Source organism: Apium graveolens, chromosome 8, assembly GCF_009905375.1.
Source record: "Apium graveolens cultivar Ventura chromosome 8, ASM990537v1, whole genome shotgun sequence".
NCBI classification, from domain to species: Eukaryota; Viridiplantae; Streptophyta; class Magnoliopsida; order Apiales; family Apiaceae; genus Apium; species Apium graveolens.
In genome coordinates this window covers 179607676-179622886 of record NC_133654.1, presented here as the reverse complement: position 1 = coordinate 179622886, position 15211 = coordinate 179607676, and the positions used below count along the sequence as shown (strand labels likewise).

Here is a 15211-nt window from a genome sequence, read left to right as displayed (position 1 = left end):
GATTTTGATGTCTATTTCTTGTTATTTTTGTCTATCTAGACAATGTGTGCGTACTTGGATAGTTGTGTATAAATGATGTGCGAATTAGAAAGACTGTCGAAATTGTGTAATTGCAGCTTACATGTGTGAAGTGCTATGAGATGTTGCATACTTGAGATTTGGCAGGAAAAAAATGAATTTTGTAGGTAAATTCACTATAAACCTTCACGAGACAACACTTGTCCTATTAGGGCTGCCTAAGGGTTTAACGGCTTGTTGCATATGGTCAATGCAATCGTGTCATCCAAGAAAGTGATTTTAGTTAGTTAGGACTTAGTTTTTATTTCACTTATTTGTCCGAGGATGTGCAAATGCTTAGTGTGGGGATGTTTGATAGAATATATTTATATATATATATATAAATATTATATATGATTTTATTATCATATTAATTCTGTTTTGCATTGATTTGGATATTTATTTAATAAGTTTTAATGTTTTAATATATGATACAAGGAAATTCTATACTTGGAAGGATTTGGAGCAAAAAGTCCTATTTTTAAGTGAAAATAGAAGAAAATTCGTAATATTAGATTACACGGGCTACAAATATTGTTTGGGCCGTATCTAGAGATTCAGAAGTCCGTTTTTGACGATCTTATAGTCCACGCGAAGCCCAAGGAATTCTCTTTAATTCAGAGATGGTCTAGTAAAGAGAATACAACTAGAGCATCCCAGAAACTGGAGAGAATAGACATCTACGAATTTTTATCACAGGATCCTATTCAGTCTAGAACTCTCACTTGTAATTTTATTATAAATAAGAAAATAATTTTATTATGAGACAAGACATCAGATTTTATTATTGGAGTTTAGACATATTAGAGACATATTATTGTAGAGTAGAAGCAATAGTTAGGGTTTTATATAAAAGAAAGCCATGGATTTTGGTCTCGTGACAAGATTGAATGTTACAGGTTTTTTTATCTGATTTTCTTGTGTGTTCTTATTAGTTTAATTATGCTTCTTTATTGTATTAATTGTTTTACTTGTTTAACCATTAGTGAGTAGTCGTTTCTAGGGCACAAAGGGGAAGCCATGTTTGCATGATAATACGGGCATGATTTTTACAGTGGTTTGATTGATTATGATTAATTCTAATTGATTATGTTTTCTTATTAATTTGTGTAATCGCCCGATATCATGAATTAATTTTATGCAATAAGAGTAATAGATCGAGAGATTTTACTCACTAGAGGTATACATACAATTAGCAGAATTGAAAGTGAGAGCGGGAGCATCACTGGATTTCTGAGAGCGTTAATACTCGAGAGAGATTAACAATTGTTCTAATTACCTAACTAATTAAATTACTAAAAGTGATAAATTATGTAATATTTCGAGAGTGTTAATGCTCGGGAGAGATTAACATACTTTAGTTATGTGATCACATTTATTGCTGCAGTTTAGAAGCCGGTTATTTATAAGCATGATGGACCTAATTACCCTAGGTTTTTAAATTCTTATTTAGCGTCTAATTAATTAGTGTTAATTTAGTCATAGTTATTAATTAGTTAAAATCTTTATAATCGATTTGTCCTTGAAACAATCTACAGTAATTGAGTTGAAATTCATAGAACATGTATCCTTGTGGATACGACCCACTTGCCACCTTGCACCGTGCATTTGCGGTTAAATATTATTTTACACATCACTGTGTCATGATAATGATAAGATTATTACAGATGTATTTTGGTATTGTTAGTACTGCTTGAATACCCTATGTAGTGAGATTCTCAAATCGTAAAGGCGGAATTGAAGAAAATGCCGGGCCTTTTATTTAGTGTCCAGCTTGATAGTAAATATGCAAGAATGATTCACCTACTGCTAATAGGTTATGAATTTAGGAGTAAACCGAGGGATAATAACAAAGAGTTCTTTACACAGCAAGCAATTTGAGTTCTCTCTTCAAGACTAACAAGAGAAAATGCACCTACATTTTCCTTAGTGGTTCCTAAATCTAATCAGTGCTGCTATGGATGATTAAATTGGATTGGAAACGCACAAAGATAAACAGCGCCAATCTGGATTGGAACAACGAAAACAAAAAATTCTTATCGTTAGTACCTTAATAAATCAGTGTCAACAACAGAGAGAGACTGTTGTGAAAACATCCACACTGTACATATTCTCTTCAAGATCTATAGCTGTAAGAACATTTTTAGACCTACCTCACAATAAAACAAACTGGCTACTTTTTGTGATAAAAGAAAGTCACCAGCATGCCCTTCAAATTTCAAATTTGCTTCTTGCCATTGTCAAAGATAATTAGCTTATTAAGTTGCACATATTACAAATATATAAGTCCAGAAAAGGAAGTGGATGCCCTTTGTGACTAAACGAAATGGTCCATTTCCAGTAGTACATTTTTAATAGGATGTCCTCGATATCACAATGTTCTACTTAATTCACTTTATCTAAAGCGACTAAAGGGTTTAGCAATAAACCGTGGCATAATCACAGCATGACCATGACGCCGCCACTACCTAGTTGTGATCAGAAGCATAGCATCAGCTTATATGGTACAAAGGGAAATCCAAACTATATAACACAAGGATGGGATCAATAAAGATGACAATGGTTGTAAACTGGTTCCAGGAGCAATTGGTGCGTAATTGGTGGCAACAATTGAAAATATAAATGACAAAAGCTTCAATGGAAAAGCCACTGCAAGCCATAGGAAGAGATGAGGTCACCATTCTTAAAGAACTTAAATCTTACATTGCAGTGGGATTTCTATGGAAAATCCACTGCAAGCCATAGGAAGTTAAGCCACTGCAGACTGTGCAGTTATATTCAACATAATAATTTAGTAATTTACTTCTGTGCCTTAGCTTGTGGCAAGAACACCCATTGATAATACCACCTTTCACCAACACCCTCCAATTTGAAACTAATTACAGAAGTTTGTGACATTTATAATATCATATAATATTATAGTACCTAGTATGTGCTTGTGACTCAACTGACAATACAGAAGTTATCAGTAAGCACTAGAAGAATTGAACATTGGTATTTTTACAAATATGATCCAGGTTTAAGACGCACACACACACACACAAGAGGTTAAGTAATTCCTGTAATTGTTTTGGAAGCTTTATACGAACGGGGAAAAAACCTGACCTCTACTCAGGCAGAAGCTCGACATTCCCACTACTGGCAGCAGAATGTAATAGGACCCAACCTTTGTCATCTTGCAGTGTTTACACCACCAACGGATCAGCAGCCTATCGTATCTTCACCAGCCTATCAATTATCAACAACAAATCCAAACTTACTACACAACCTATCTGTAATGCCAAAAATCAGCTTACATTGACGATATAATTAATCAACAAAACCCTGCTTAATTCGAAAAGCTAAATTTAACATTATAACTTCAGTGAACAAACCATGACAAGTGATCAATCACTGATCCAGTTTGATTGTAAATATAAAGAAAGGATGATAAAATCATAAACAATAACAGAAATTGCTTGTAGTTTCACTACAAACATTTCATTACAACAAACTGCAAAAAGTAACTCTTATTTATCCAGGTTAAATTACATTGTCGAAAAAGGTCATTAAATCATCGAATATTTAAATATATTGAGGTTGGAAGATCAAGCAATGCCCCTTCATTCATCTAATATTTATATACTCCCTCCGTCCCTCCCAATTGTTATCGTTTCTAACAGAGTGTCTGACACGCATTTTAAGATGAATAGAAAGTGTAGTTCTATATATTTTTTTAAAAATTTTCTTTTTCTGAATAAAAATAGAATGTTTAAACTTTTATTCAGAAAAATAAAATTTTTTAAAAAAGTTAAAGAACTATACTTTCTCTTCATCTTAAAATGCGTGCCGGACACTCTCCCTGAAACGATAACAATTGGGAGGGACTGAGGGATTATATAATTGAATTGAGTACTTCCACCATGACTATAAACCACCAATCAACACAGCTACTATTCTACTAAAAAATTATTAAAATAGCAAATAGAGTTTCTGAGCAATTAAGCAATGCCCTTATTAAAGGAGAGCACACAATTGAGTCCAGAATCCAGAATGCATTAGCTTGTTGGTGATTTAAAATCGTGAGCAAGTTATTTTCCTTTAGTATTAGTATCCAAAACTAAGAATAAATTCTTTCTCAAGAACATGTTATGGAAGATTAGCTTTTAGCTTCCTCTGATGAAAACTCTTGGTACTTTCGTTTCCTGCAGTAGTTCTTCACTCTGCTTGGGGTGAGCCATGATATTCTTTTCCGTTGATGGGTGTTTTTCAATGCTCTTCTGTTTGGACAGGCAATGTCTTTTGCTCTTCCTTCTTGCTTTCGTCTTTTTTGACAAGCGACTCATCATGTTCTTGCTCTTTGGTGGATGAATAGGTGCCCTCATCTTTTCTAGGCTCTTCTGATGGTTCCTTGTGTTCTTCAGTTTTGGCTGGAAGGTCAGAGGGATCGTTTACAACAGATGACTCAACTGGGTGTTCTTCTTTGGCAGATGACTCCCTAGTTCTGTCGTTTGTGGGTGAATTCACCAACTCTTCTTTTTTTGCTTGACTGCTAGAGAGATCATTTCCAGTAGAAGATATTTTATCTGATGATTCCTTGTGCTCTTCAATATTGGCTGGAGAATCAGGGACATCTTTTGTAACAGCGAATGACTCACCTGGGTGCTCTTCTTTGGCTGGCGACTCCCTAGTCCTGTCTATAGTGTCTTGTGACTCTGCGAAGTGTTGTTCTTTGGCAGGTGACTGCACGGTCTGGTTCTGGGTGGGTGAGTCTGCAAGTTCTTCTGTTTTGGCAAATGACAAAACGCTGGACTCTGATTTGGCTGGTGAGACTGAGAGTTCTTTCCCTGAAACAGGTGACTGTGATGATTCTTTATTTTTTATAGGCGAATCAATGGCCTTGTTTTCTAGCGGTGGTTGTGTGGGCACTTCCTTTGTGCTTGATGACTCCATGTGTTCTTCCTTTTCTTCTGGTGCATCTGCAAATTTTTCCTTCTGCGAAGAAATCTCTTCAGAGGTAGTAGTTTTTGGCATAACATCTATTGGCCCAAGCTTTTCTTCAAGGTTTTTAATCAAAGTAGTTAAAGATCGGACATTCTGAGCTTTTGCTAATTGTTCAGGTGAAGATAACTGCTTCATAAGAGAAATGACGAATTACTATAGAGGTCAACAAAGACATTATATTTTTTTTCAATTCAGATGAAAGATGATAACATAGCGTGTTTTTTTAGAATTTAACAGAGAGTACAAAGGGGTTCTTCGGTCTAGTAGCATGTTTTTAAAACTCAAAGAGAATACAAAGGAATTCTTCTAAGTTTAAGAGTTTCGAAATTTATGAACTTCAACAGTTTCTTACTACCTTTCCTCTGTAAAAATGTTTGTCATCAAAATCACAAGGTTTTAACTTTCCAATGCTCCTTATCAACCATTAGATAAGTAAAACCAACCACACTACAGAAGAAAAAACATTTCAAGATATGTACGTGTTCAATTTTTTGTACAAGTATAATGCTTCTGCAGTGTAGGATTTCTAGTTGAGTTCTTACCCAAGCTGTAGAAACAGTCAATTTATAAGAATCAGACAACACTATCAGCTGTTACTGTCTATGTTAAGACATAAAAATATTAGCAACTCACCTCTTCAAGTTGTTTAATCCTGTGCTTCAGATCCTCTATGGCCGCTTCCTTGTGGACGCTCTGTAAAATGCCGAGCACATGAGCATGCACGTTCTTCTCTTTGTGTTGTTCAAGCATAGACCGAGGAATAGAAGATTCACAACCTACTGAAGAAAATGGACAGTTGACTTGCTTCATTGGGCAAACAGTGATGCAATGCCTGTCCATGTCACGCCTCATTAGGATATCTGAGCAATTCTGCTCGCATGGAAGCATTTTAAAGGGGCAAACTGCATCATGGATTTCTGAGTTACCAGCACTGAATTGGTCATCACACCCCTCATTTGGACATTGAACAGTCCTAAACCGGCACTGTGATAAATGCGCCGCAAGCTCATCTGCTGAGTTGAACTTCTTGTTGCAATGAAAAGCATCCTTAAAATCAACATTCTTAAGCAGAGTTTGGGCAACAGATTCCCTTCTCCCGATCATCCAAAACCCGGTTAGTTCCATTTCTTGAACAAAGTCATCTATTCTATCTTCCCTTCTATCACTCATTATCCACCCCGCAAAACTGCTAATAAGGTTCCTCTTCATCGTTGCAAAATCATCTACGAAATCCGAAATAATATCAAAAGGATGCTCAGGTACTTCAGTTTCTGCTTCACCTTCTAAAACTACAGCTTCTGCCACGAAGTTTTCACTTCTCTGAATCAACCAGTCCACCATCTCTTTTCTCATTTCAACTGCCACTGATCCAGGGGTTTTGAAAAGACCACCAGTTGTGCTGTCAACACAGGCTGATGCTAAACCAGGAAGAAAAGCTTCTGATATCCTGTGGGTTACTTCTGCATCAAAAAGATTGCAATGGTGCATAGGACCTCCCCCTTTTGCTTCTTCTAGCTTATCTCTTTCAATACCGCCATCAGTTGGTGGAGGATCCATGATAAAAAGAAACTTGAATCAAATATATCCTATTCTTCAACTTTATCCCTGCATCCGTACATCAATAATAAGCTGGTTGCATTCCTGGATCTGATATTATATAGAAGCAGGGACAATCTAATTGTCAATTAATAAAATGACAAACTAAAATAAAACAACACTTCCATAATTCAGTGCCTAAACTCTAGTTGCCACACATGGAACTCCCAAACTTACAGCAGATAAAATGACGGTAGATACTAGCTCGACTCTAACAGAACAACATCGAATCAACCAGACAATAATTTTTTTAAAAAAAAATCTTAAAGAAATAGTAGATGTTCACATGTCAAAGAAATGGTCATAGAAATTAACAAGATAAACACAAACTCCTAATACACCACAAAACCTAAATCAAACATGCTGTAGTATAAATCTCGAAACTTCATTGGGACTTATTACCTAATCGAAACTCCTGATACACCATAAACCTATAATAACAAATATACTGAAGTAATGGAATAACTTCATTCAGACTCATCAGCTAATCGAATCTCTTAGCTACTACCCCCTTAATCTGTATCCAGGACCTATCGAAACATAACATTTCCATATACGCAATGATTCAATTTCTTACACATACCCAAAAATGATTCAGCCCTTAATCAAAACCATAATGCTATACAATAAACCACATTGTCAATATTCAATCTACACTTACAAGATCAAAAAAATTCAAGAACAAATAAGCATACAGAATGATCCTACAGATACATACACAAATGATGCATACATACAGAGATTCTTGATGAATGTGAAGTCAAGCAAGAATTGGGTAAACAACAATATGGCAAAAAGAAAAAATCTTGAAAATTAAGAGACAGCCCATATTAACAAAAACAGCAAAAAAAACAAAGAAAATAATTGAAGGGTGTACCTTAGGAATCAGAAATGAGGCATTCCCATAACAATTGGATCATTCTTAAAATGACTTTTTTTTTTGGTAAAATTATGTTAAGCCCCTGGTTTGTTGTTGAGTTCTTTATTTATGGTTCTAACAATTACTAACTTTTAGCTATTTAATTGGTCAACCTCATCAAGTTTATTGTGTTCATTTCTTTATGTAATTTCTTACTTTCTTTTCTTTCTGCTTTTTTACTATTTTTAGTAGGACCCAGGACAGGAGTATATTTTTAGCTATAAATTTAATGAAAGCTCTGTTATAGAAATTAGCCGGTTTTTCAAAAATCGCCAATAAATCACTCAAAAATCGGTCAAAAATATTTGTCTGATTTGACCGATTTCCGATAAATCGCCGATTAATCATCCGATTTTTTAAAAATCATCTAATAAATCGTAAATCGGTACTTTAACCGAATAGTTCCGATTTCCGAAATCTGTAACACTTAGGAAAGCTTTTAAGACTAATCTGATAAATTTTCGAATTATCATTTATCTTGGTCCAATTTCAATATCTAGTAAAAACGCTAAGAATTTCATCTAATTATAGAATTAAAAAATAATCATAAGTTTTAAATAACATTAAATTCATGATATCCAAATTATATATCACCATATTTATAAAGATAGTTCAAAATTCTAATAAAACATCTCAATATTATCAAATTTCATTTATTTCAAAAATTCAAATTAATACACGTCAATTTAAAAAATTCAAAATCTATAATAAATTAGATAACATAATACAAATAGTTATATTAAAATTGTTAAGTACGTAAAAATTTTATGGAAAATAGTATTCGATTTTCTCTTCCAATAAATTTTCAATATTAATCATAGAAACTAAACAAACATTTTCCTTGGTATAAAAACAAATCCATGTTTTATATAAATGGTGGAACCTAGATTTATTTGATGGAACGGGGGAACCCAAATTTTGAGAAAATTAAAAACCAATATTCCTTTTATTTAACAAAAAACCCAATATTCCTTTAATTTTATCTTATCTTAACATCAATTTAAAATATAATTATTGATTACTAAAGTTTAGCGGGGACTTGTTAGTTCAGAGTGTAGAGTAGCCCCAGCTGAGGAACTGAATTTTGATGGCAAAGTAAAGAGAATTAGCCATCTGCATAGCTCATCATTACTACATATCAACCAACAATCAAAAGAACATGATGTTGTATATATTGTAACTTGACACCGTAACTCAATATCTCAACTAAATTACTCAACAACTGCCAGTCCAGCCATTCTATCTTAGTTTGGAAACACTGACATTCTATAATCTGATCACTCTATTCCGGTTTTCTTCCTTAACATTGCAATGAATTCATCTCGTTCGTCAGGTCTCATTCCGTCTGTTGAACAATCTCCAACACCCCACTCTGCACCGCGCAAGCAATATTTGTCTTGGATTGCTTGTTTGTTCCTGAAAATTCATCCCCCACAACACAAATTTAGATTGCAACTCACAAAAGTTGTTACTATAAATGTTTTTAGCAGCACTATTTGCTTGGAATGGATATATTACTATGAAGGAATCAATTTTTTTCTTTCTATGACCAAATACACATAATTTTCATTCATTCCTTTGTATCATCCATACATCTGAGAAATGAATAATCTTCCATCTTGGTCTTTACATACTTACTTTCATCTCGAATTTGTATACATATTCCATTCCATTTTAACCCTTTCATCTAGGTTAAACCATAGTGATTATTTCTCTTTACGCTTTTATCTAACATGATAACTTCCGGTTTACCCGGATCATGCAAAATGTGTTTAAATCGACCACACCCTAATTTAGCTCATCGTTCAGACTTTATTTTGACTTCATAGAATTAGGTATGCGACTCAACTGCATTCTTTTTTTTTAGATAGGAACTTTCAGAAATAATATAGTGAAAATAAAATTAGGTTCACAAAGTATATAAGGTTAATGTTATGCTGAGAGAGAATTACTTCTCTTTATTTAGCTTGGATTTCTCAAGCAATTCCTTTAGCACTGGAGAGTCTCTAAATCTTGCATCATTTTCTGCATATCTTTTCTGGTTTTCCTCTGCATATGCAAGGGCCAGCAATCTATCAGTATCAACCTATACATGAATTGATTAAGTGCAAGTGCAGAGCATTCATACCATTGAATTTGTTAAGGAATTCAATCTTTGGTAACTCGGGGCCAGGGACAGATTCTATTCCAGTTGAACCTGAGAGTAATCCGGCATTTGCTGCAATCAAGAAAACTCAGTTTTAGTGTTTCAAATATTTGGCCCAAAAAGATCAGTATCTGAAACCACACCCACAGGGTCAAAAAGTAGAAAGACAAATTCCTAACCTAAGATTTTCTCAATCCTATATGTTTTTATCACAGTATAGATAAGATGACTGTGGAAGTAAATTTTTATTATTTCTTTAGTCCTTTACTAGAGCAATCTTTAGGATACACCATAAATGAATCACCAGTCTACAACTACCATCCTTCGAACATCACTTGACCGTCTTGACCGTCCTTGTATAGGTGACTTAACACTTACCAGAGCTACTTATAGCAAAATAATCCCAAAGGACGGGCTTTCGAGTAAAGAGTGTATCAACAGACATAACAAGAGTGTATAGACAAACATAACAAGGTCGCCTTATAAAAATTAAGGCTTTAAAAGAGTTGATAACAGAACGCGGCACATCCAACCAAACCGGAATGTGAAAAACAGGAAAAATGTAACTTATCTCTGCAAAATTCTGTCAGTCAAAGATATATAAAAGAATTAGTATAATAATTCAGAGAAGAAGAAGATAAGTACCTGCAGGAGTGAAGAATAGGAGAAGAGCAAGAGAAGCAGTTAAAGGAACAAGGGATGTTTGAAGTATAGAATCTTGTTTACATGATGTTGGCAGTTGATGCAGAAGATTCTTAAAAGAGGCATTTACAGATAGCAGTGGTTTCCAACTACTGTGCAAAGAAAGCTGAGAATATTTTATCCTTATAGGGTGTGAAGAAGATGGTCTGGTGTGCTTAGTATCATTGTTACTTCCGGTGTGTGTTAATGTTGAAGTTGTAAAACAAGCATCCAGTAAACAAGAAGATACCATGATCCTTCCCTCTCCTCCCTACTACTCAAGAGGACATGTAGTAACTAATAGATGTGGGAGAGAAGATAGACTGGACCAACGGCTGGTATTAACTTCTACAGCATTACATAAAAACTATATATCCTACTCTTTTGTCCACATTCCAAGTTTGCCCTTTATGCCCTTTTTTCTTTGTCAGGAAAATCTTTCTGTATGTAAAGTGTATCGAATTATAGTACCCGTAAAAATGGAAGTTTTAACAGTGGAACATTTCTCGGCTACCAGGATTTTAAATTTCATACCACTAGTGATTAACTAACACTTTTCTTCATTAATTCTCATAATACGCAAGCTGTTATGCGCAGCTGACAGGCATCCTAAAATGCATATTTAAACACGAGAAGGAAAAAAAAAGGATTTGGCAAAAAAACACCTGCAGTATATAGCCACAAGTTAGATCTAACACTTCCATAACTGAGTTGCTGTCTAGTGTACATACGAGTTATGAGTGAGCAAGCAAGCAGAGACAACATTGTCTTTGGAACAAAGTAATAAACTAAACATCGACTCTTTTTTCTTTCATTCACAGGCTTTTCCAGATTTTATCAGACCACTCTGACTTCACTCCCTTCTTTTCTTTCTCATGAGTCATGACAAAAGACCATAACATGTTCATCCTTCAAGCATTGCCTTGGCAGCATCAATTAGCAGTGGTCTTAGATCATTTGAAGCTCGACCAAGTACAGTATAACCTTCTTTGTCTTCTACGTCCACATCTGCTCCATGTCTTATTAGCAATAGAGACACCTGATCATCAGATAAATAGAAGAGTTAAAGAGACATTTAATTATCTTCGACAATACCTTCAAAAAAACAGTAAATTAGCATACTGCTATTCCCTGCCAAAATATTTCTACTCATACTTATCATGATAAATTAACAAGCCAACCACCACTAAAAATGATTTGTTAAGTGCATAGAATTTCATACTAATAAGTGCTTTGTCAAGTTCAATCACAGTTAATGCAGCTTGGTCGGACCTATTAGAATGCAAAGTTGTGACTAAAGGAAGTGATCTATGTCCAATAGTAATTCTTTTCTAGTAGATGCCCTCAATATCACAATGCTTTGCATTCACTTTATCCAAAGTGACAACGGCATCATAGCAATTGACTGAGGTGCAATATCACAATGTTTACATTAACTTTGTCCAAATTGACAAACGACGGCACAACAATAGATCGAGTGTATAACACAAAGTTTGGATTAAGAAGGATGACAACGGTTGTAAACTGGTCCCGGAAACATTTCAAGAGCATTATCTGGTGCAACTGTAGCGAAGAGTAAAGCACAATCAAATATATAAATAAAAAAATTGACAGGCTTGATGGAAAGACACCGAGAGTTGGAGGAAGGAATGATGGCCCCATTTCTAAGAACTTAGATCTTACAATTATGTGTAGGTTCCAATATACTTTAACACAAGGAAACCCTAGTACAATCAGATAGTACCAAGTGATTAAAAGAAAGGACACACTGCAGACTGAAGAAAACATTATGCATTTTCCTATTGTCCCTCTTTCTCCAGGATATCTCTCTGACTCGTAACCATATGACTAATTGCTTAGTATATACCTAAACTAACTCTAGGGCTAATACCTATTAAATAAAATAACAACACTATGATCCTCAACAAAATCTTGGAAGGCAGAGATTATAAAATTCATATAATATTACTAATGCATTGTACAAGTTATTGTCACCCAGCACGAATGGTCAGACCGATCACCTATGGGTTGTAAACCTGTGTTTAGAAGATGTTTCTATGTACCATGATCACTTTGATAACATTCTCATTACACCCAAGAAGGGCTGCACCACCCCAACATCATTACTATCGCAAGCTCTGCAACCACCAACCTCCTTTCGGCATCGTTAAAGTTAGTAGCAGACCCAATGTGAGGAAGAAGACTGAGAGAAGTGTTAACTCATAAAGATACTGAAATCTGCTCATTTGATAAAAGATGTATTCAGATGATTAAATCCATGACCACCCACGCTAAAGCCCAGAAATCAGACCCATAGTATAAAGACTTAATGGGACAGATGACCGTTCTAGCAAAGTATAAAGACCAAACTAACAAAGTAAAAATAACATCTAAGTTATAACATAAATAAAATCTTAGCCTAGCTAGTACACAAGTATGATGCATGACCAGACTATGATGCATTTTAGAAATTTAGTTTGGTAGATCCCCTTCGATACCTCTCTGTTGTCACAGATCACTGCAGTCATAAGGGCAGTCTGACCTGCCCTGTCTTCAGCGTCAACTTCTGCTCCTTCTTCAATCAGGAATTCACACAGTTCCGCATTTCCAGTGCTCGCTGCACGGTGCAGTGGAGTACATCCAACCTGAATAATTTAAAAACCATATATATTTAACTGAGGGAAAGCTTTTATAGTCAAAATAGCTGGGAGAAAGAATATTTTTTTTACAGAAGCCAAACCTCCCATGGAATTACTAACCTTATCCTTCACATTCAACTTAGCATCATGCGAAATCAAAATTTGAGCTATTTTCAACCAACCCTTGCTAGCCGCATAGTGAAGGGCAGTGCGACCACCATTATTCTTTAAATTAACATCAGCTCCTGTACATAATAATATTTAGCGCAATGGTGTTGAATTAACCAAATATCCTTATAAAATTTTTGTAAAGCGTTGTATAAAGTGTTTCAGTCAGTTACAGGGAAGAAAAATTACTGTTCCAACATAAAATCAGTATTTAGATCACCAGTACATCACATTTCTTAAACAAATACTTATTGGGTACCGAGGAAGAATGGATAGTGACTGATGCCCTGTTGAATAGATAACTAACTACAACAGTATTTAGATCCACATCCACTAGTACATCACAAAGAATTTAAACTCCAGAGAAGGAAAAATATCACATGATATGATATGTTTTAAAACAATACAAAGAATTTCTAAAAAATAGCTACACAGATGTGAACTTAAATAAAGTAGGAATTGTCTGGTGGAATATTTCAAATTTGATTTACGACATAATAATCAACTGTACGAGCTAATTTTACGAAAACATTTAGAACTAGTAAAAAGAAATTGAAAAGAATTTACACGTAGAGCTCCACTTAGAAAGTCACTCATACATAGTATTTGGATAAAGTACATATCTGCAATGACTATAAACACAAATCAAAGCCACTACTCCAATATCATCAAACATTGGTATTTTCTGAAAAATTAAAAGCATCCAGGTTTAAGATGCGCACACACACAAGAGGCTAAATAATTGCACTAATTGTTCAGGGAGCTTTAATAATGAGAAGCTGTAAAAGCCTGACCTCTATTCAGCAGAAGCTCTACAATCTCAACATTTCCACTACTAGCTGCAGAATGTAACGGGACCCAACCTTCCTCATCAGCACTGTTTATACCACTAACTAACGGGTCAACAGCCGATAGTATCTTCACCACCTATCATCAACAAATTCAAATTTACTACTACACAACCACATTAAATTTACATAATCCAAAACATCAGACTATAGTAATGCCAAAAATCAACATACATGAAAAATCTAGTAAATCATCAAACCCCTGTAATCTCGAAAACCTAATTTCAGCATGACTACGGAGAACAAACTAACTATAGTTAGCAATCACTCATCTAATTAGATACCAAAATTCACAAATAATAATAATAATAATAATAATAATAATAATAATAATAATAATAATAATAAAAACATCAGTAATTGGAACTACAAATGTTAAATTTACAAGTAAAATGTAGCTCTAATTGATTGAGGTGAGGTAATAAATAATAATTGATTAATTGTGAACCTGGGTGTGTCCAGAAGAGGTGGCGACGTGAAGGAGAGAGCGCTGATCTTCGTTTCGGAGAGAGAAGATCATAACGAGATTTGGTTGAGAGAGAGAATCGAACACAGAAGTATCGCCTGCTTCAGCTGCTTTGAATAGCTCCTCGGGTTTCAATTTTGTGGTCCCATCAATCTCCATGTCCATAGTGATGATATGAAAGCAAGTTTTGAGGATTTAGGGGTTTTTTGTTTTGATTTCGTGGTTTTGGGTATTCCAAGCAATCATAGGCGAGAGAATAAACACTTACATTAACCAACGCATCACTTGGCCGTTGGATCAGGATTTAAAAAAATAATCGATGATCCGCGCTTTTTTCCGCGGAATGGAGTAACTTCCGCGTATATTATGCGCGTAAAGACAGAAATACCCTTAGTTACCTTCCGCTACTAATATACGCGGAACAACGGTTCTCAGTTTTACCCGAAAAATAAACCCGTTTTACAGTTTAATCACTGAGTTTGATTAACAGACGATTGGTGCGATTTTCAGGCGATTTTCAGGCGATTACAACACAATTCCATCCTTTTTTCAGTTCCTTTCTTGTTCCAGGTTCGTAATTTGATTGCAATTAGGGATAATCTCGGGTTTTTAGGGTCAGGGTTCATGAAAATCAGTTTATGTATGTGTAGTTCCGTTTTGTGTGTATTTTGATTTGTTTTGTATGTATTATCAACTGTAATTGGTTCA

The 15211-nt window shown here is 34.8% G+C and overlaps 3 protein-coding genes across 7 annotated transcripts; all 3 read right to left on the bottom strand.

Annotated features, from left to right (window-relative positions):
• Window positions 1–3992: 3992 nt before the first annotated feature.
• Window positions 3993–7663, bottom strand: LOC141678101 (uncharacterized). 5 transcript variants are annotated; one of them, XM_074484339.1, is made up of 3 exons: window positions 7514–7663; window positions 5674–6645; window positions 3993–5169 (listed from the first exon to the last, which is right to left on the bottom strand). In XM_074484339.1, the coding sequence occupies exons 2-3, from the start codon at window positions 6595–6597 to the stop codon at window positions 4306–4308; spliced, it is 1788 nt and encodes a 595-aa protein (XP_074340440.1). In that variant the 5' UTR covers window positions 6598–6645; window positions 7514–7663; the 3' UTR covers window positions 3993–4305. The 5 variants fall into 5 exon arrangements, with proteins under 5 accessions (XP_074340440.1, XP_074340444.1, XP_074340441.1 ...); XM_074484343.1 differs by having other exon boundaries at window positions 3993–5166; XM_074484340.1 differs by having other exon boundaries at window positions 5674–6687; window positions 7514–7662.
• A 988-nt stretch (window positions 7664–8651) lies between these two features.
• Window positions 8652–10733, bottom strand: LOC141677456 (uncharacterized). The gene is made up of 4 exons (XM_074483400.1): window positions 10347–10733; window positions 9684–9773; window positions 9508–9604; window positions 8652–8971 (listed from the first exon to the last, which is right to left on the bottom strand). Exons 1-4 carry the CDS (start codon window positions 10633–10635, stop codon window positions 8833–8835), a joined length of 615 nt encoding a protein of 204 aa, XP_074339501.1. The 5' UTR covers window positions 10636–10733; the 3' UTR covers window positions 8652–8832.
• A 298-nt stretch (window positions 10734–11031) lies between these two features.
• LOC141677455 (uncharacterized) lies at window positions 11032–14775 on the bottom strand. Its single transcript, XM_074483399.1, has 5 exons — window positions 14486–14775; window positions 13984–14116; window positions 13142–13266; window positions 12881–13027; window positions 11032–11421 (listed from the first exon to the last, which is right to left on the bottom strand). Exons 1-5 carry the CDS (start codon window positions 14666–14668, stop codon window positions 11287–11289), a joined length of 723 nt encoding a protein of 240 aa, XP_074339500.1. The 5' UTR covers window positions 14669–14775; the 3' UTR covers window positions 11032–11286.
• Window positions 14776–15211: the final 436 nt, after the last annotated feature.